Source organism: Oryctolagus cuniculus, chromosome 11, assembly GCF_964237555.1.
Source record: "Oryctolagus cuniculus chromosome 11, mOryCun1.1, whole genome shotgun sequence".
NCBI classification, from domain to species: Eukaryota; Metazoa; Chordata; class Mammalia; order Lagomorpha; family Leporidae; genus Oryctolagus; species Oryctolagus cuniculus.
Genome location: NC_091442.1, coordinates 102702047 through 102723886, shown reverse-complemented (window position 1 = coordinate 102723886; position 21840 = coordinate 102702047). Strand labels below are relative to the sequence as shown.

The following is a 21840-nucleotide window of genomic DNA, read 5'->3' as shown; positions in this document are numbered from 1 at the left end:
ACAGAAGTTAACAAAGGCCCATAGGGTAAGGGAGGGAGTAGTTGATGGCCGTTTTGCTCTCTGTTCTCAAAACCTTTCAGGGAAGTTAAAGCCCCTACACTTGTCTCCTCAGTAAAACATTCTAAGTCCAATGTATCTAAAAGTAAATCAGAGAAGAATCTAAGCATGGGTTTTCATATTAATTCCACTGAAAATCAAGTTGAATGAAAACTGAAAAGTATTCATGGCACATACCATTTTTATCAATCTTCCTTCTTCTAGGCACATTATGTTTTATATTGGATTTTTGTCACTAATTGAACTTAAAAAAGAAATCTAAAGGTTGTATGTATTTTGGGAGAAGGAAATAAATGTCACCCACTTAAAGAGCATGCTATAATTATAGACATTCTTTAACATCCCACATTGGTCCAGTGCAGATGAAAATATCATATGGGTGGTGAAAATATTATATGGGTGGGAGTAGCTACTCTACTCTCTTCAGTAGTCAAGATTCATTAGATATGTCAGTTTGTGATAGGGTAGAGGGGACATCTTTGAACTTTCTTAATCATTGGCAGATTTCAGGAATGTGAACATACTGTGCCTATTACTGTATTTCAAATCACTGATACATTCAAAATGTAACAAAATATTTGTTTTGGAAATAGAATTTTTTTAGTAGATAAAATTACTATTTTATAAAATTTCTATTCAAAATTGATAATTACTGCATGGCTCAAGAATTTTAAGGATAGAATCCTGTATAGTGCTTTCTTTTCCAAGTAGAATATTTCCAGTGGAATTGCCTTTTGGTAGAAGGTAGTTGAGTGGTATGAAGACACAGTTGGTTGCCATGAGAGTACACAATTCTTAATTGGATTTTTTTTAAATTCCTTGTGAATAAAGTACAATAAAGAGATCCCTATGGGAAGGGGTGTGTTGATTTAAAGCTTTATATGGAGGGTTCACACTAGCCACTTGTGGGCTGAATGCTTTTTGCAGATAGCAGACATGTTTTGTTTAGATCACGTATTTTTGGCCCACACTTTGTTTTCATGAAAATTGCATAAATTGTCAGCAGTTAAAAATCTAGAATCTCTGCTTAAACTTCCGAGTTTTGGCATCTATAAAAATGCAGGCTTTTATTGTGATTCATTGCTGAACTTTACTTGGAGCAGCTGCTCTCTGGTTAAACATGCTGTGCACATTTTCTATTCTTCTTGTAAATTGAGGCTGCATATTGTTTGACATTTATCCCTGAACTCAGATGCTGTTTTCCTTATGATTAAGGGAAAGGTGAGATGTTTTCTTGTCCCATTTCTCTCTGGCTCCACCACTTATCAGCTGTATGAATGCTGACAAGTTAGTACTTCTCCTCCACTGACTATCATCTTTAAAACTAGGTAGTGGTAGTGCATGTATTGTAGTTTTGTAAGAATTAGGTAAACTAATTTATATCAGATACTTAGGACAATATTGGTTTCATAGCAAAAAAATAGGTTTTAGCTGCTGTTGCTATTATATATCTTCATCAGAAATGGGAAAATGAAAGTCTGAGTATAGGACATTGCTTCAAGAATAATGGGGATGGACTTTTTTATGGAAATAAAGTTTAGTATGCAAATTGACTTACCTTGCAATGATACAAAACAACTATAACATAAATCATTTATGTTACCTGACTGGTTGTTGTATCCATCCGAATTTAACACCTGTGTTTCAGTGGGCTGTCTTTGAGAGAACTTTACATCTTCAGATACAAAATATTTGCAGAAGCTATTGTGTATTTTTAACTGTAAATTTAATTTTAATGAAGGAATGGAATAAGTTCAGTTTTCAGAAGAAAGGGGCTCACGTGTTTCTCCCGAAGTATCTAATTTAATTAAAAATCTTTAAGTTAATAGCTCATCACGAAATTCTTTTGGATTTTTAGTTTTTTGGAAATTCTTTTGAGGATATAAGAAAATAAAGATTGGATCACCACAAGTAAAGCTTGGTTACTGATTTTAAAATAAACAAATTTAAGTATGTAATCTCCAAACTGTATATACACAGAATATTTAGAAGGCGTTGGAAGATCACCAATCCTTGAAGAGCATGTACAGGAAGATACAACGCAGGAAACACGCATTTCACCTCCTGCCGAGTCTCCTTCCCAAAAGAACAAAAGTGAGTAGCTAATTATAAAGCTCTTGAAACTGTACTAGACTTTTATGTAAATTTGTCCAGTTGTTTACAAAGGCTAATACATGTTGAGACTTCAGATCTAACATGTTCTATTCTCTACTGAGTATTTTATACATTCAATCGATATTTATAGTTTCTGTTATTTGATAGGCTCTGTTCTTAGCCTTGAGATACAATGAGTAAAGATTGCAGTCCTGTAATAAAGATTATATGGAGTAGATACTTCATAGATTTTTTTCTTTAAATGTGTTTTTCCAAGCTTTATTGAGATATATTTGATGAATAAAAATCATATTTACAGTGTACCTGATTTTTTCTCTATGTATATATTGTGAAAAGATCGCCAAAATCAAGCTGAATGATATATCCATCACCTCACACAATGACAACTTTTTTGAATGTGTGAACACTCAAGATCAACTCTCTGGGGAAATTTCAAGTGTACAGTACAGTATTGTTAACCGTAGTCTCCATGCTGTACAATTGACTGCCAGAATTTGTTCTTTCCCCATAACCAATCTTTTGATTAATATCTCCCCATTTCCTCTACCTGCTAGCTCCTAGAAAATATTATTTTACTCTCTGTTTTTATGAGTTTGACATTTTTAGATTCTACACGTAACTGAAGTAAGTATTGGTCTTTTTTCTTTCTGGCTAATTTCACTCAGCACAGTGTCCTCCAGGTTCACCGGTAATTGTCCCAAATGGCAGGACATTTTTTGAGACTGAAAAATAATTCATTGTGTATCCATTTTCCTTGTCCATTCATCTGACAAGGGACACTTACGTTGTCTCCATATCTTGCCTATTCTGAATAATGTGGCAGAGAACACAGGGGCATGTGCAGAGACTGGTTTCAAGATACTGGTTTCATTTTCTTTGGATCCCACCCAGAATGGATCATAAGGTAGCTTAACTTTTTGAGACACCTCCATACTGTTTTCTATAATGGCTATACCATTCTACATTCCCACCAATACTTGCTTTTTCAGAATTTCCTTTCCACCACAAGCTTGCCAATACTTGTTTTTACCTTTTTGAAAGTACCCATTCTAACAGATGTGAGGAGTTATCTTATTAAGGTTTGGGTTTACATTTACTGGATGATTAATGATTTTTAAAATAATTTCAAAAATTTAAAGGGATTTATTAATATATTAGATTCTCAGGGTGAGCAAATACAAGATAATTACTGTAGTACAATTCTCATATTAATGTGATATTAATACACAGATTCCATGTAATTCATAAATATAATTCTAAGAATATGATACCTCCTACTGCCTTCTTCCCTCCCAGTTTCCCTCCACAGCTTTCTTTATAATTTTTTGTTATCTATATAATTTTATTATATATTATATAGCACATATGCTTATTATATAATTTTTATTAAGTTATAGTGAAAGGTTTGAGCTTCTTTTCATATACCTGTTGACCATATGTATGTCATTTTGGAGAATGTGTATTTGGTTCTACACCTCATTTTTTATTTGTATTATTTTAATTTTTCTACTGAGTTGTATGTGTGTGTATAATGTATTTTGGGTATTATCTCCTTGTCAGATCTACAATTTGCAACTATTTTCTCTGATCCCAAATGTTGCTTTTTTATTCTGTTGATTGTTTCCTTTGCTCCTCCAAAAACTTTTTGTTTTGATGCATTCCCACTGGTATCTTTGCTTTTGTTGCTTGTGCTTGTGGTGTCATATCCAAAAGAATCATTATCAAGACCAAGACTAAAAAGCTTTCTCCTTATGTTTCCTAGGATTTTTATGATGTCAGATCCTGTATTTTAAGTCTTTTATCCATTCTGAGTTGAGTTTTATATAAGGTGTGAATAAGAGTTGAATTTTATATATGGTGTGAATAAGAGTCTAATTTCATTCCTCTGCTTGTGAATATATATCCAGTTTCCCCAACATTTTTTGAAGACATTATCCTTTCTACATTGTAGGTTCCTGACATGCTTGTCATAGTGCTCCAGTGATCAAAGCAGTATGGGACTGGTGTACAAACAGATATATAGACCAGTGAAACAGAATAGAGAACATAGAAGTAAACCCATGCATGCATTTATGATCTTAAGTGTGTTTGTAATTCATAATAAAAATACTAAGTTCTGGATTATAACTTCTGGAAAATTGTTTTCACAAATTATAAAGTACTTTTCCCATACTGTTTAGAAAAGAGTATATAAATTTGCATGCAACCTACAAAATTTTCATATTTTGGCAGGTGATAATATTCATTCTTTCTTTGTCTTCCTTTTATAGCCTATATCATAATTCTAATTTTTTACTTATACAATTGTTTAAGTAAGTTCTACTATTTGTATTTATCGAACATAGGAAATAAGCTCTCAATAGCATTTTAAATTTGTTAATGAATTATTGAATTCTGTCAATGATGTAAAATGCCAGTGAAAGATTGTTGAATATAAAATCCTACAATAAGCAAAACTCTAAGAATTATAATTCTAGATGCATTTTCATGTATATAAGCTTTCAACACTCATTTCTATTTTGAGAAAGATTAAATATAGGTGAAATTGTGATCTTTTGTTTGTTAATATTCTTGTGCTAGTTATAGTTTAGTTCCTTATTTTGAGAATAGTTCCTATCTAGTTAATCTTATGTATCATATTTTGAGTTCCATCACCATAGCAATTATACTTTTATTTAACAGTAAGTTTTAATAATGATGTTTTTGAAACTTCTGAAAAATGTGATCTTTTTATAGGTGAAACAGTGACTGGAGAATTATCCAAACTTTTGGATGAAATAAAACTCTGTCAAGAAAAGGATTATTCTTTTGAAGATTTGTGCCACACAATATCAGACCACTACTTAGATAATTTGAGCAAGATTTCAGAGGAAGAACTTGGGAAAAATGGAAGCCAGAGTGTAGTAAGTAAGAGGGGAGATGAAGGCACTGGGTCTGTCTTTACCAGTTCAGTATGTACATCTAAGAGGCTTGGGGATTTGGTGCATTATCAGCTTCTGCCACTATCTAATATCAATCTCCCTATTATTCTTTCTTGGAAGTTAATTGGGGTTTTATTCACACTGCATATTGGGGGAAGGAATACTTTGATAAATCTCTTACAGTTTGTGATGATCTCTCCTATTGTTAGCTTCTCTTGTAACAGATGGGTTATAATTTCTTTGGTTATTTGTGTGTGTGTGTGTGTGTGTGTGCGTTTTATTTGGCATAATGATATTGGTTTCAAAAGAAAGAAGGAAACTTGTCTTTTGTCCATCATCCCCATTTCTGTATAATCTCAGTCTGACTCCATGTATATGAAGAAAGAGCTGAATTATATGTGTAGAGTACTTCAGTTAATGGGAAATGGAATTAAAATTTTATATTGGGGAAAAGATTTAAAAATCCTTGCATAGTTTTTCAAAATGCACATTTTCATCAGCTTTTTAAAGATGTCACATATGCATGGATTGTAATACCCTCATGTAGTTCCTTTGTCACTCTTTAGTCATAGGAGAAAGATGTTGTGGAAAGCTCAATCTGTATATTAGTTTTTTTTAAAGATTTTATTTATTTGAGAGGTAGAGTTATAGACAGTGAGAGAGAGAGACAGAGAGAAAGATCTTCCTTCCATTAGTTTACTCCCCAAATGGCTACAACAGCTGGAGCTGCACTGATCTGAAGCCAGGAGCCAGGAGCATCTTCCTGGTCTCCCACGTGGGTGCAGGGGCCCAAGCACTTGGGCCATCCTCTACTGCTTTCCCAGGCCAGAGCATAGAGCTGGATTGGAAGAGGAGCAGCCGGGAATAGAACTGGTGTCCATAGGGGATGCCGGCATCGCAGGTGGAAGATCAACCAAGTGAGCCACAGCACTGGCCCCAATCTATATAATTTTTATAATATGCAAATCTTAAGAGAATTCTCTTTTATATGCTTAGAATCTAAAGCATGAGTTACAGATTTTTACTCAAACTTAGGATTTTATATTAGCATGATAATAGCAAGAAAGACTGTAGAGAATTAGTTTAAAATACTATTTATAAAACTCTTTTTGTCCTAAAGAAGAAGAATTTAGAGTATGTACTGCTGTTAAAGGTGATATGAGGGTATTAAAAAAGTTCATGGAAAATGGAATTAAATACATTGTACATTTTCCACAAACTTTTGGAATGCTCCTTATACCTTATGTGAACCTTTACTCACTTTTATAATTAGTTAGAAAAATATTAACCCTTTTCAAAAGCTTGAAGAGTAGACTGTCATATTATTTATGAAAAGTGAAAAAAATGCAAAGTATAGTTCCTGTTCATTTGAGAACAAATACTTCATTTAATTTATTAAAGCAAGCTGTGATAATACTTGCTAATCTAGTTCTGAGGATAGTCTTATTTCATAGGCCTGCATTTTTATTTTGGTTTCTGTTTCTTTTTTTTTCTTTGCATACTTTTGTAAAACATCACATTATTGGCCCCAGTAAAAATTCCTTATGAGTTGTTATGTATAATTTCATACAAGGAGACTTGAAAAATTTGTACAAAATGAAATTAAAAGATAAATTTTGTTTGTTTTAAGATTTTTGACACTAGTACATAGTTTTCTCATAATATGCCTTTCCTGTGAACGTTTCAAAGACCACTTGTATATACCTGACAGAAACACTTGTAGCTTTTGCCAAATTAAATTTTCATACTAATGAAATATTCACATTTACAATTTTAATGTCAGGGCAAAGCTCCTTGTTTAAAAATCTAGGACCATTATATGCTATCTCCAATTGATATATCGGTTATGCCTTAACATTTCCTTGAATGTTAGTTAAAACTCAAAAACATATTTGTCCTACATACATAATACAGTGTATTTAGGCTTTTATTTAGATCAATTCCAAAAAATTTCTTTAAATTGACAGCTTCTTGCCCTAAACTTCTACTTCTTTTTTTTTTTTTTTTTTTTTTTTTTTTTTGACAGGCAGAGTGGACAGTGAGAGAGAGAGACAGAGAGAAAGGTCTTCCTTTGCCATTGGTTCACCCTCCAATGGCCGCCACAGCTGGCGCGCTGTGGCCGGCGCACCGCACTGATCCGACGGCAGGAGCCAGGTACTTCTCCTGGTCTCCCATGCGGGTGCAGTGCCCAAGCACTTGGGCCATCCTCCACTGCACTCCCTGGACACAGCAGAGAGCTGGCTTGGAAGAGGGGCCACCGGGACAGAATCCGACGCCCCGACTGGGACTAGAACCTGGTGTGCCGGCGCCGCAAGGTGGAGGATTAGCCTAATGAGCCGCGGCGCTGGCCTAAACTTCTACTTCTAAACCCAGAGATTTTCTGAAAGCCCTAACTTTCTAGACCAATGGTTTCTAAACTTTTGTTGTAAGTTCATTAGTAAACAAATTTTCTGGCAAACCATCCTAATATATTATTTGTAAATTATATGACTGTATTTATAAATTACATATCTACTATTAATCTAATAGCACATGATGTAAAATTTGAGACATATAATACCCAAGGAGTTCAAAATGAGGAAGGTGAAGAATAAGTGTAAAAAAAAAGTCAATTTTTTGTTTTATCTAGTAGTATCTTGTATACCCTGAGGTCTATTTACTCTGCTTCCAGATTATGGTTCAAGCTCATATCTTTTAGGAGGTATGATGAGGGCTTCTAGAATGACATAGTTTGGGGAAAAGATGGTAATTCTTTTTTCTTTTTCTTTCTTTCTTTTTTTTTTTTTTTTGTAAACCAAAGACTGTATTGTGATGGTAGCAAGAGAGAAATTAACACTCATATATTGAACTTAAATTCTTGAAATTTAGGCTTATTCTTTCCTATACCATTCTTTGTTCCTGTGGTAAACCTTTAGAATAATATTCTTTGAAAGTATTGTTACATAAAATATCAAAGGTCATATGGCATAAAAACAGTGTATATGAGGAAGAGCAAGCATTTCTATTGGTTTGGGAAAAAGAATTTTAAATGGAAAAGATAGGAGATGTGATTAGGAGGATAGATAAGGTCAGGCCATAGATAATTCTTGAATTTCAGGCGACGAATTATGGTATTTATTTTTAGGAAATGAGGAAAATCTAAAGGATTTAGGGCAGCTAAAAGACAATTGGAACTGGCCATTCAGAAGGTGAATCTGATAGAAATTTGGTATTGCATGTTTAAAATGTAATCCAGCTACAACGACCTTTCTCCATAGCCTGGGTTTTATTTGTGTTCATTCCTTGTTTTGTTATTTGTTGAAAATTCATCAAAAATGTTTTCCTGTAATATTGATAGAAGTTGTACTCTCAGATTATGAAAAAAAGCTTAATGAAATACTTGCAGATCATCTAATACAGATGGTTTTTATCATGTTTTGCATTGCAAGATTTATAATAGCACTGTGAAACATGGTTCTTTTTTTTAACTTTTATTTAATGAATATAAATTTCCAAAGTACAGCTTATGGATTACAATGGCTTCCCCCCCATACCTTCCCTCCCACCCGCAACCCTCCCCTTTTCCGCTCCCTCTCCCCTTCCATTCACATCAAGATTCATTTTCAATTCTCTTTATATACAGAAGATCAGTTTAGCATATATTAAGTAAAGATTTCAACAGTTTGCACCCACATAGAAACACAAAGTGAAAAATACTGTTTGAGTACTAGTTATAGCATTAAATCACAATGTATAGCACATTAAGAACACAGATCCTACATGAGGAGTAAGTGCACAGTGACTCCTGTTGTTGACTTAACAAATTGACACTCTTGTTTATGGCATCAGTAATCACCCTAGGCTCTTGTCATGAGTTGCCAAGGCTATGGAAGCCTTTTGAGTTCATCAACTCTGATGATATTTAGACAAGGTCGTAGTTAGAGTGGAAGTTCTGTCCTCCCTTCAGAGAAAGGTACCTCCTTCTTTGATGACCTGTTCTTTCCACTGGGATCTCACTCGCGGAGATCTTTCATTTAGGTCGAAACATGGTTCTTTACTTCAAGGGATTCGAAATGCCTGTCCCAAGGAGACTACAGTCACAATATAGATGAGAGTCACATATTCAATAACAAACGTGTGTTAGAACTGACATTTATTAGGTGCTTGCTGTTTGCTATTCTGATGATTTATGCATTTTAAGCCACTAGAAAGCACAACTAACAGTACAACAATATAGATTTAGGAAATGATTCAATTGGCAAGTAGCAGTAGAGCAATTCAAACTCAGAACCAATGTTTGTAATTACCAACTGTATTTCTCATGGTAAGCTACCCTTGGCCAAATGAAATTTTAAAGAAGAAGAAATCAGTGAAGATTTGTATGTATTCCTTGAAGGCTTTGTAGAGGTAAAGAGACTTGAAAATGCATCCTATGGGATGGGGAGACAGGCCTTGTACTGGAATTATAGTGAATTAATGAGAGTATGTATGAAGCACAGCGGTGAGAATTTGTATTTAATTTGAAGACAATTATTTACCATAAGAGTTGTTTCAACAAAGTAGTCAGAATGCAAGTTTTATAATTAATGATGATTCCTTGTCGCTCCCCGTCTTCGTGGGGGAACGACACAGGACCCTGCGCTGTTCTTTCTGTCTGCTCGGCCCTCCCCGGGTTTGCTGCTGGTTCTTCCCGGGTTGGCTACTATCCCTTCCACCTCCGTGGAAGGGCAGTTCCCCCTGGCCGCATTCCCCACTTCCGCAGGGGAGCGGCACACCGCCGGCCGGTTCTCTCGGGGGCTGCACGGGTTCCCTTAGATGTTCCCCATAGATGTTCCTGGTGCATGCCGTCTCTCTCCTCCTTTATAGTCCTCCTCCGCCAATCCCAACTCGGCTGCCCACACGCCGAGTACGCCGCTCTCCTCCAATCAGGAACAAGTCCTACAGTTTATTAGTTGAACTGGAGGCAGCTGTGCAGAAGCTGTTTACTTCTCTCCCAGCGCCATATTGTGGGAGAGCAGATGCATAAAATAAGTCTTAATTCCAGTAACTCAGTCTAGTCCGGTTTGCTCCCCACAGATCCCCCTTTCTTTTTATTTTTTGGCGTTGATACGCGCCTGTCTTCGGTGTCCCGCGGCACACACTCTGCTCTACTTGCTAGAGTTGCCACAGGCTCTTACAAGTCCTATCAATCAGGCAAACCGAATCCGGGTCCTCTCTTCGCCATGTTGTGAGGAGGTTTTTAGGCGCTGATGCGTGCCTGTGTTCGGTGCCCTGCAGCGCATGCTCTGCTCTGCCTGCAGGGGCTTACAAGCTCTATCAGGCAAACCGAATCCAAGCCTTCTCATTGCCTTTTTGTGGGGAGGCCTTACTGATGTTAATTCGTGCCTGTCTTCGGTGACCTGCGGCGCATAAGCTGCTAGCCGCCCAGGTGCTCATCGCCTCACTTAATCAGGCAGACCGAATCCAAGCTTTCTCATTGGCATGTTGAGGGGAGGCCTTATTTTTCTCTATTTCTCTATCTCCGGGCATTCCTATTTCTCCCATTTTACTTCTATCTTCCAGCATTCCTATTTTTCTCATCTTACTTCTAAACTTCTGTTTCTCTTATCCCCGCAGCTTCCCGCTCTCATTCTTATCCCCGCGGCTTCCCGGCTGCGCCCGCCCCGAGGCTGCTTCTCGGCAGCTTTCCGGCTGAGCCGCTTCAGCCCGCGCCTCTTTCATCTGCGCAGCTTCCCGGCTTTGCGCGGCTTGGCTTCGCGCGCTCCGCGGTCTCCACGCCCTTCGCGTCTGCACCACGGCCTCGCGCCAGCCCCGTTCCCTATCTATTCACGCCCCGTGCTTTCTCTGCACGCGGCGGCTTCCGCGAGTAACACAGCGTAGCTTACGTGTCCGCCACTAGCATTCAATCTAAGTTCCCCGGGCTAGCCTGGCGAATTCAACCCAGCATACGTCTCCGCCCCAGTTTGGCTTCCCGTCCTTTGCTCCCCGGGCTAATCAGACGGATCCCAATCTGGCTTACGTTTCAGCTTCTGGTTTCAACTTTTCGCCCCCTATTCCCGGGCTAACTTGAGAATCCCAAAGTGGCTTTCGTGTCCGCCTTGGCCTGCCCCCCGCGGCTTCAATTTCCCTAACATTTTTCTCTACCCGGTATGTTTCCCCAAGCTTTCCTCCAACGATATTCCTCCCTCATTTCTCCTGGCCTCTCCCCACAGTCCGCATCCGAGTCTGTTTGTTCTAGCTTTCACTTTCGCTTTCGACCTTAGAGATTTCTCCCAGCTTCCCCCTGTAGTCCGTATCTGAATCTATGCCTAGGCTTTCAATAGCTTCTTCCGGCACCCTTTTCGTCCGGCTTTTCCCTAGGCTGTTTGCTAGTCTCTCTCTCCGGTATTTTCCCTAGGCTGTTTGCTAGTCTCTCTCTCCGATATTTTCCACTTCTTCCCGTTTCTTCCCTCCTAAGTTTCCTATCCGTCCTAGGTTTCCTATCCGAGTCACGGCACCATTATGTCGCTCCCCGTCTTCGTGGGGGAACGACACAGGACCCTGCGCTGTTCTTTCTGTCTGCTCGGCCCTCCCCGGGTTTGCTGCTGGTTCTTCCCGGGTTGGCTACTATCCCTTCCACCTCCGTGGAAGGGCAGTTCCCCCTGGCCGCATTCCCCACTTCCGCAGGGGAGCGGCACACCGCCGGCCGGTTCTCTCGGGGGCTGCACGGGTTCCCTTAGATGTTCCCCATAGATGTTCCTGGTGCATGCCGTCTCTCTCCTCCTTTATAGTCCTCCTCCGCCAATCCCAACTCGGCTGCCCACACGCCGAGTACGCCGCTCTCCTCCAATCAGGAACAAGTCCTACAGTTTATTAGTTGAACTGGAGGCAGCTGTGCAGAAGCTGTTTACTTCTCTCCCAGCGCCATATTGTGGGAGAGCAGATGCATAAAATAAGTCTTAATTCCAGTAACTCAGTCTAGTCCGGTTTGCTCCCCACAATTCCTAACATTGTTGAGGGCTTCACTTGTATTAGCTGGTTTAATTCTTTCAATAACCCTATGAAGATAGGTAGTATTATTTCTCTCATTTTACAGATGAGAAAATGGAAGTACAGCGAGCTTTTATGGCTTTTCCAAGTTCGCACAGTAAGTATCAAAGCCAGGATCTGAACACAGGCAGCCTGGGGCTGAGGCCATACCCCTTACCACTCAACTATATTGTCAAGGAACAAGGGCAGATCAGTGGATTTGGATGGCAGTCAGAAGTATGGAATTGATGTGGAAAAGAATAAAGTCTTGGGTAGGGGAGTTCTCGTGAAGATGACATTTTTGGAGATAAAAGTGGCAATGGTGTGTTGGATATTCTGGGGAGAGATTCAAACAATGATGCTCAGCAGTGGTTGACATTCAACTTACTTGGAGAGACTAAAAAAATAAGTACTGCTGCTCTCAGAAAACATTCCAGATCAACTAGGTCAAAATAATTTTGGGTAGCCTTGAGCATTATTCTTTTAAGAAACTTCCAGGTTATTCCATAGTGTACTGTTGACTGAGGGAACCAAAAATATACCAGGCCTTGGCCAAGGTCATTCAGTCCTGAGGTAAGGACTCAGAACTGAGATCTTGATAGTACTATGAATTATAGACTATTTTGAAATAGATAAGTCTACTAGATCTTATGTTGCCCAGCCTCCTTCTCCAATTCCCCAGTAAGAACTTCTAAAAGTCTCTCAAACTGGGGAGTGTGTTAGTTTGGACTGCTATAACAAATTACTACAGTTTGATAGCTTAAAGAACAGACATTTGTTTCTCACAGTTTGGAGATTAGGAAACCAAGATTAAGGTGCTGGCAGAGCTGGTGTCTGGCGAGGGTCTGTTCTTGGCTTACAGATGGCTGTGCTCTCAGTGTGACTTCAGATGGAACAGAACAGGGAGAAAATGCAACTCTCTGGTACATTTTAAATAGACGCTAACCCTATGCACAAGGAAGACTCCACCCTCAGGAACTGCTTAGTTCCCACAGACTCCCCCTCCTCCCAGATGCCATCACATTGGAAGTCAGGATTTCAACATATGACTTTGGGAAGTACACAAGCATTCAGTTCATAACAGGAAAATTTTAGTTTGTCAAAAGAGGGATATTTTCAGTTTGTCTAGGAAAAATTAAACTAGTCCACAAATATTTCTAAATCACAATTATTTCCGTATTATATTGAATATTAAATGTGGAAAACCATTTTTGTTTTCTATTACTGGCTATATAGTGAACATTTGGGTTCAGTAAAAATTTAATTTCAGATGATGTGGAACATCCAGCTGTTCATTGTAATATGACAGGTAATTCTAAATATAATTTCAAAGCAATAAAAATATAAGGAAAATATGTGTTATCAAATTCATATTAATGAATGTATTTATATATTAATGGTGTGGCTTCAACTTTGGGAATATTTTACAAGAGTACTTCAGAAGTTCTGGATAAATGGATTGAAAAAGATGTTTTTTAGGGTGGAAAAATTTTGAAAACCATGCATTTAAAGGGTTTTTAAAATGCTCATGGAAAATATTTGTTATGAATTCCAATTTTTTATATCAAGATAAATTTCTTTTAATTTTCTCTGAAATTTTTAAAAATACTGTTAGCTGTTCTTAGTTCAGTGTAACTTTTATTGCCTTTTTTCTTCCAATAGAGGGCACTCTGATTCAGTATTTTAAAATACAAAATCAACCATCTTATGTAAGAACTTCATATTTTTGAATTGGGGATTTTGGTTTTGTTAAAATATTTATTTTAAGGTGATAGATTGAACAATTTTAACAATATAAGTGTATAAAAATTAAATTCTTATTGTGACTGAATGATCTCAATTGGAGGTTATATATTCATATGTAGTCCAGCTCAAGTTAAATTTATGTTTTTTCTTGTGTACATTTTAATTCAAAAGTGAGTCTGTGTTCAATACTCTTATAATTATGCACATGAAATCATTTTCTAAGTTGAATTATGATATTACATAATCTAGAATATAACTTTTGAGGAAGTATAATTATCTTCATTCTTTGCCAACTCATGAAACTCAGGATTTGAAAAAATATAAAATAATACACATTTTCTATTATCTTCATTTATATTACCTAGCTTTATATTTAGTGTTTTTTTTCTCCACGTGTGTAACAGTGAAATAGTTCTTAAATGTGAACACAGCACATAGAGAAATGTGATGATAATATAAAGGCCATTAAAGCAGATTTCAGAATCTAGGCGTCAGGAATAGATTTTTTTTTTTTTTAGAATTTTAGATTTGCTTCATTAGCCTATGACTCCAGGAAATAAATAGAAATCATGAGGGTCGAAATGCTTTGTATTCTTTTCTCCTGAGGAAGAACTAGACACAAGCAGCATCCAAGGCTTTTTGTTTGCAAGGGGTTGCATTGACAGGTTTTGTACAACTTTACTTAGCTAATACAGCTCTTTTCTATTATTTCACTTTCTTTTCCACTGTACTCCAAAATCTTTAATTGCATGTCATCATCCTTCTGCAGTATGAGATATTTTCTTTTAATATTCCAAGATTTCAGAATTCACCTCGAAATAGCTCGGTATTTACAGCAAACTTCTATGAACTGCTTAAGAGCACTCTTGGTGGCGGGGAGTGGGGGTGGTTGTTGGGAGGGAGGTGTTCCTAACTTCATAAAATATGCTTAATATTGGGCCAAAATCATCAAGTCTGAAATTCAAAGGTCCATGGAGTCAAATTAGGTTGCCTAAAAACCAAAAGTTTACTATGGCTGTCTGTCCTTCATTAAAAAAGGGCTATTCTCTTTTGTGTTACTGGAGATACACTGTCTTGATTTTTGTTTGTAACTTTGTCCAGATTTGTTCAGATTTTTGAATACTCAGTGTCAATGTAGAATGAATTTCTCTAGTGAAATTCTAAATACTTTGTTCTTAGGTTCATCTTAGTCAGTATTTTTTTACCCTGAAAATGACATCACAAGCTAGTCTGCAGATGTTAGGGAAGAATAGCAAATTGTTGATAATTGAATTATCTGGAAAACTGCCTCAAAAAACTGAAATTCTTGGCTCAGTATAAAAACACAGAGTTCAATGGAAGTTAATCAGATTTAGAGTCCTAAAAAAAATGGATAATGTAAATACACAATGGGAGAGATTTAATTTGAAGGACTAGCTTATGCAATTTCTAGAATGTTTAAATGACCACAGAACTGCTCTGTGAATTAACAGTGAGATGTAGGTGCTAAACATCAATCAGCAGTTATGAGACTATGATCTTGGAAAATAACTAATGCTAGAAGCTAGCTTTTATTAGGTACTAAATTTGTACTATGTGCTAGGCTTTGTGCAGTCATGTTAGGATTGTAATATCCTACATTCCTCATAAAATATCATGAGGTAATTTTTATTATAATTTGGGAATCAGGAGTAAAATAATTTGTCCAGGATTACAGTGCTACTCCCAGAGGGAACTCTGGAATCTGAATTTATGTTTAATGTCTTCACAAGCTTACGATCCTAACCATTGGGTCATTTATTAATTTTTCATTAACCTCTTTCAGATTGACCTACCTGTTTTTTTTTTTTAAATCATTCCTTTCATATTTGTGGGCTCAGACCCTGGTTGCTTCTCTTGTGAATTAATTTCAAGAGCCTCCTATCCCATCCACCTGTTTCTATCTTCTTCTCTTCATCTGCTGCAATTTATTATGAAGCATTGCTGCCAAACTGGTGTGCCTCAAGTGCAGTCCTGATCAGTTCATTGTAGCTCTGGTCCTCACTGCAAAAATTAAATGAAACTTTTGACACAGGCATTCAAGGCCCTCAGTTTCTAGCTGCCTCTTTTATTTCCAGCTTCATCGCCCAGTAATGTTTTGGGTTAATACAATGTTTCAGCAAAATGGATTAGTCCTAAGCATGCTTCTCTTCAGTTTTGTGTTCACAATGCTCCATCTGTATATAATTCTTTTCCATATCATTTCTCTTTACTGAAAATCATTTTTCACAAAACCTTTTTTGAACCTCCTATTTAGATCTATTTGGATTGGATATCATTACATTATCTATTAGATAAATTCTATAATTTCCCTTACGTCACTTATGCACAAATATTCTTTTTTGGCTTTGCATATGAGTTCCTTAATGATAGGTAAAATATTAATCTGTGTGTGTGTGTGTGTGTGTGTGTGTGTGTGTCTTTAGAGGTTATGGGCATCAAACACCTGTTTGTTACATGCATTTTGGTACAGAACTATGAAAAGAGTTCTAAGATGGAGTCTGTTTGTTTATTTATTTATTTATTTATTTATTTATTTATTTATTTATTTATATTTGACAGGCAGAGTTAGACAGTGAGAAAGAGAGACAGAAAGGTCTTACTTCCATTGTTCACCCCCCAAATGGCTGCTACAGCTGGCGCGCTGTGCCAATCCAAAGCCAGGAGCCAGGTGCTTCTTCCTGGTCTCCCATGCAGATGCAGGGGCCCAAGCACCTGGGCACTGCCCTCCTGGGCCACAGCAGAGAGCTGGACTGGAAGAAGAACAACCAGGACTAGAACCAGCGCCCACATGGGATGCCGGCGCCGCAGGCGGAGGATTAACCAAGTGAGCCATGGCGCCGGCCCCAAGATGGAGTCCTTTTAACAGAAAAACTTCCCATGATGGTCGATTTTTCAGATGCCGAATTCCTTGCCAAATTGTTTCGAAGATCAGATGAAATACTGAGGTAGATATTATCTATTTCCACATAACATAAAAATGCTATTATCTTAGATCAAGTGATATATTTCTTATGTAATCGTACATCTCTCTTTAAAATAAGGAAATCTTACATTGCAACCACCATATTTGATTCCTGATAACATGTTTAAGGAAATCTATAAGAATTTAGGAAAATATGTCTCATTTATCTTCCAAATTCTCCAGTATTTCTGTGATAGACATTTATTTTTAATTCATTCCTGTTATTCTTTCCATGTAATTGAAATGTGCTGTCTTTGAAGCAGTTTTCTGAGTTAATCATAAGGGAAAAAAGGCTTGGATCAACACTGTTTTTGTTTTCTCCAAATTTATTCTCGCACATTATGATGGGCCCCACTGTTACCAAGTTTTACTGTGTGCATGTTCTTAAAAATTGTACTTGATGCTAAAAATCTCTCTAGTTAATATGAGCCTTCTATTAAGATATCCAAAGAGGGGCCATCGCTGTGGCACAGCAGATTGATGCCCTGGCCTGAAGAGCCGACATCCCATATGAGTGCTGGGTTCAAGACCAGGCTGCTCCACTTCCAACCCAGCTCTCTGCTGTGGCCTTGGAAAGCAGTGGAACATGGCCCAAGTCTGTGGGCCCCTGCACCCACATGAGAGACCCAGAAGAAGCTCCTGTCTCCTGGCTTCGGATCTGCACAGCTCTGGCCATTGCAGCCAGTTGGGAAGTGAACCATCAGATGGAAGACCTCTCTCTCTGTCTGCCTCTCCTCTCTGAGTAACTCTCACTTTCAAATAAACAAGTAAATCTTTTAAAAAAAAGATATCCAAAGATGGTAAACTTCCTCCTAAAACATTTCCAATTTTTATATGTTGAACTTTATGGAATTTTATAAGCTTTTTAAATAAAGATTTATTTATTTATATGGGAAGTACAGTTGCAGAGAGAGGGAGACACAGAGAGAAAGTCTTCTATCTGTTGGCTCACTCTGCAAATGGCCGCCACAGCTGGTCAGAGCTTTTCCGAGCTAGGGCTAGGAGCTTCTTTGGGGTCTTCCACGCAGATGCAGAAGCCATCTTCCACTGCTTTCCCAGGCCAAAGCAGAAAGCTGGATTGGAAAAGGAGCAGCCAGGACATGAACTGGTGCCCATATGGGATGCAGGCTTAGCTTCCTACCCCATGGCGCTGGCCCCATGAAATTTTAAAAGTTACTCTTTTGTATACTTTGTAGATCTAAATTGATCAGCTGGTTTTGTCTTCATGCTTTTTTGTTCTGATTCTTTATAGTCTGTAACTTGAATTTACTTTCCTAAAAAAAGGACTCAATTTTATGATTTCTCTGAGAACTATAAATTAGGGGTTAATTGTAATGTATCTACTCAGCTTTCTTCTAACCTTACTTTCTGGCTAATGCTGAAGTTCATTTTGACAAGTTTTAGCCACTTTTTTTCATTTCCTTGTTCATTTTCTGTAATGCACCTAATTTATATTTCTATTTGAAGGAGCTCATTTGGGAATTCCTGATTCTCTTTTGAAAGAAAAGCCATGGACAGTTTGTCATCATAGAAGAATCCCATTCTCCCTAGTAGTGCCAAAAGAAATCAGGCAAGAGATACACCAGTAGTGATAATCACTTATCTCTATGTCCAGAGAAATGTTTTTCACCTTGAAGAATGAATTAATTCTAACAGAATAATGGGCTATGAACCAAAAGCAATTACTGAACTTGCTCATGCTCCTTACATAGTTTATCATAGGACTATTTGGACCATGACTAAAACTGTTGGAGCCTCCAACAGCTGAATAATTGATCTTCTCTATGGTAAAATCAAATTCAGTAGCAATAGATGGAAAAGATACTGTGGCTTGTTTTAGTTTGAAACCTGGATATTTTTAAAGATTTATTTATTTATTTGAAAGGGAGAGAGGGAGAGAAAGAGAGAAAGAGACAATCTATCTTCCATCCTCCGGTTCACTCCCCAAATGGCTGCAACAACTGGAGCTGGGCTGACCTGAAGCCAGGAGCCAGGAGCTCCTTCTGGGTCTGCCATATGGGTGCAGGGGCCCAAGTACTTGGGACCCCTTCTGCTGCCTTCTCAGGCACATCAGCAGGGAGCTGGATCAGAAGTGGACCGTCCATTGTAGGATGCCAGCATTGCAAGTGGAGGGCTAACCTTCTGTGCCACAGCACCTGCTCCTTGGCATGGATTTTTAAAATTGGTGTTATTTTCACTCTTAAAAAAACCCCCCAGAATCCTTATTTCTTTTTTATAGGTTTTTTGAAGCTCAAAGATTTTGATTGTGTACAGTTTCACAGCAGTCCTATTTGGTTGATACCTGCCAGTCTCTGCCATCAAATAATTAACAATGAGAGGTGAAGTCTTAATTTGGAGAATGAGTGAGTAATCAAGGACATGAATTTGACAGGAAATGAAAAGTTCTAAATTGAACAAGGAAAATGAATTAATGATAAATGGTTATTAGTAAGATGGCAATAGCATGCTCCCAGAATAAATGAGAGAAACATTGACGTATTTTTTTCCTATAATACATTCTTTATTGCTGAAATAAGTCTATCCCAGCCTTGAACAAAATTTTCTTTTTGCCCTTGACTCAATAATCTTACTCTTATCTATATAGGTGCTACTTTTATAAACATGTAGATAACTTTACTGTCATAGTAAGTATCCTCACTAACTTACCTAGTCTCTGATTTAAAGTATTACACTAAACTCTTCAGTAACATATGTTTATAACAATCTCATGTAGGGTACATGAATTTGAATTCAAGTTTAGTTGTATTTGAATCCCATTCTACTCCTTAGGTAACTATTTCCTTGGTCTTTTGTGGTCTCATCTGAAAAATGATAGTAAGAGTAATAATAACAGCACCTTGCAGGATTGTTGTGAGAAAATGTAAAGAATTTGGAATATCTAACACTGTGCTTAAACCAACACCACAGATTAAATACTAAATAAATGAATTCTGATGCCACATATAGTTTGTGCATACTTCACTAAGACATTTTTAAATGCTGATTTCTTAAGTACTCAGACTCACTTTCTTCTTCCCCACATCAGTCTGTAGACCTCACATTCTAGGGATTTGATCCGAATTTGCTTTTGCCTTCTGTTTTTGCTTCTATGTAATGAAAGTTTGATTGACATCCAGGACAAAGTAGCTTACCTTTATTATTATCAGCCTTTTTCTTTTTTATTTATATAAGGTAACACATTTCATGTATTTCCTATATATAGAGTTAGGAGCATAGCGATACATCCCCTCCCAACTTTCCCTCCTCCTCTCTTTCTTATTCTTTCTTTTAATTTTCACAATGACATAAAGTTAACAACCCACTAAGTAAAGAATTCAGATAGTAAGGAGAAAAAAAAAAAAAACACTGTTCATCAACAGTATAGGCAAGGGCTGTAAACAATAATCAGTTCTCAAAATGTCAATTTTGTTCTTATGCATTATATTATTTTGTATTCTGTTACCACTGATGAGGGAAAACATACTTTTTATATATACAGATAATTTTTAGCAGGCAGTATAGTTGTTCTTAAGCCTGGACACATATTTATTTAACGGAGATCATCTGAATCATACATGATTGTGACAGAGAATAACTGGGGATGGGGTGTGATTGTTTTCATTCAGTGACTAGAGAGCACCTCTCTGAGGGGTGATGGAGAAGGATATAGTCACATAAATTACTAGGAAAAGAAAATCTTAGAATAGAAGGAAATACTCGCCGGCACCGTGGCTCAATAGGCTAATCCTCTGCCTTGCAGCGCCAGCACACTGGGTTCTAGTCCCGGTCGGGGCGCCAGATTCTGTCCCAGTTGCCCCTCTTCCAGGCCAGCTCTCTGTTATGGCCCAGGAGGGTAGTGGAGGATGGCCCAAGTGCTTGGGTCCTGCACCCGCATGGGTGACCAGGAGAAGCACCTGGCTCCTGGCTTTGGATCAGCGCGATGCGCCGGCCGCAGCGGCCATTGGAGGGTGAACCAACGGCAAAAGGAAGAACTTTGTCTCTGTCTCTCTCTCTCTCACTGTCCACTCTGCCTGTCAAAAATAAAAATAAAAATAAAAAAAGAAGGAAATACTCTTTCCTGAAATAACAAAGAAATTAATGTTCAAATGCCAGAAACAGGCCAGTGGGATTGGCTGAGGCATAGTGGGCTAGGTAAAGAATAATATGATTTGAAATTAGAAAACCAGATTGTACAGGATGGTGTAGATTATGGGAAGTAGCATGATTTATTTCTACCCAAGAGTTTTTTAAAACAGGGAAATAATACAATCTGATTTATAAGAGCAAAGTTGGAAATTTTCTCCCCCTCTCAATTTACCACTTCTTTTAATATATCTGTATCATGTTTATAAGTATTTATTGATATGCTCAACTGTGTACCAGATTCTATGCTAGATTCTGAGATATATACAATAGTTGTATCACTGTTATCACCAAACTTCTAGTGTATCAGTGAATGTAAACATAGATATAGGCAGTTATGAAACAGTATAATAAGTTTATGATGAGAAATACAGGATATTATCAAGCACATGAGAAAGATATGAAGTTAGATGTGAATGATAAGGGAGACTTCCCAAATTGACCTCTTTTCTTCTTGATTCCTCTTTCTTTGCAAAGATTTAATTAATTAATTATTTGAAAGGCAGATTGACAGGGAGAAAGAATGAACTTCCATCCACTGGCTCACTCTTCAGTTGCCTGCAACAGCTCATGTGTGTGGCGAGACCCAAGTACTTTGACCATCCTCTGCTATCCTTGCAGGTGCATTAACTGAAAACTGCATCAGTGGAGCAGCCAGAACTCAAACCAGCATTCTCTCTTGGCTCCTTTGGTATCAACTAGGCAACCACTCTCATTGTGTTTTGGTTCTCCTTTCTTCTCTCAACCCCCTGGCTTTCCGTCCTTTTTCTCTATAGAGAAAGATTGGATCTTTGTATTCAAGCAACATCTTGATGTAATTTACTCCCACATCTGCAGTTCTGCCTTCAACTTGTCATTCCTTTCAAGTTCTGTGTAACTGCCTGCAAG

The 21840-nt window shown here is 37.6% G+C and overlaps 1 protein-coding gene across 22 annotated transcripts in view; it reads left to right on the top strand.

Annotated features, from left to right (window-relative positions):
• ANKS1B (ankyrin repeat and sterile alpha motif domain containing 1B) overlaps positions 1–21840 on the top strand; it is a 1216905-nt gene that overhangs the window by 201691 nt on the left and 993374 nt on the right. For 16 of the 22 annotated variants that reach the window (XM_051846555.2, XM_051846554.2, XM_051846553.2 and 13 more), the window contains exons 7-9: positions 2038–2151; positions 4909–5075; positions 12148–12198. In XM_051846555.2, the coding sequence (XP_051702515.1) occupies positions 2038–2151; positions 4909–5075; positions 12148–12198 (332 nt within the window). The remainder of the gene's footprint in view (positions 1–2037; positions 2152–4908; positions 5076–12147; positions 12199–21840) is intronic. The other 6 variants (XM_008256937.4, XM_051846562.2, XM_017342041.3 and 3 more) reach the window with 1 other exon arrangement.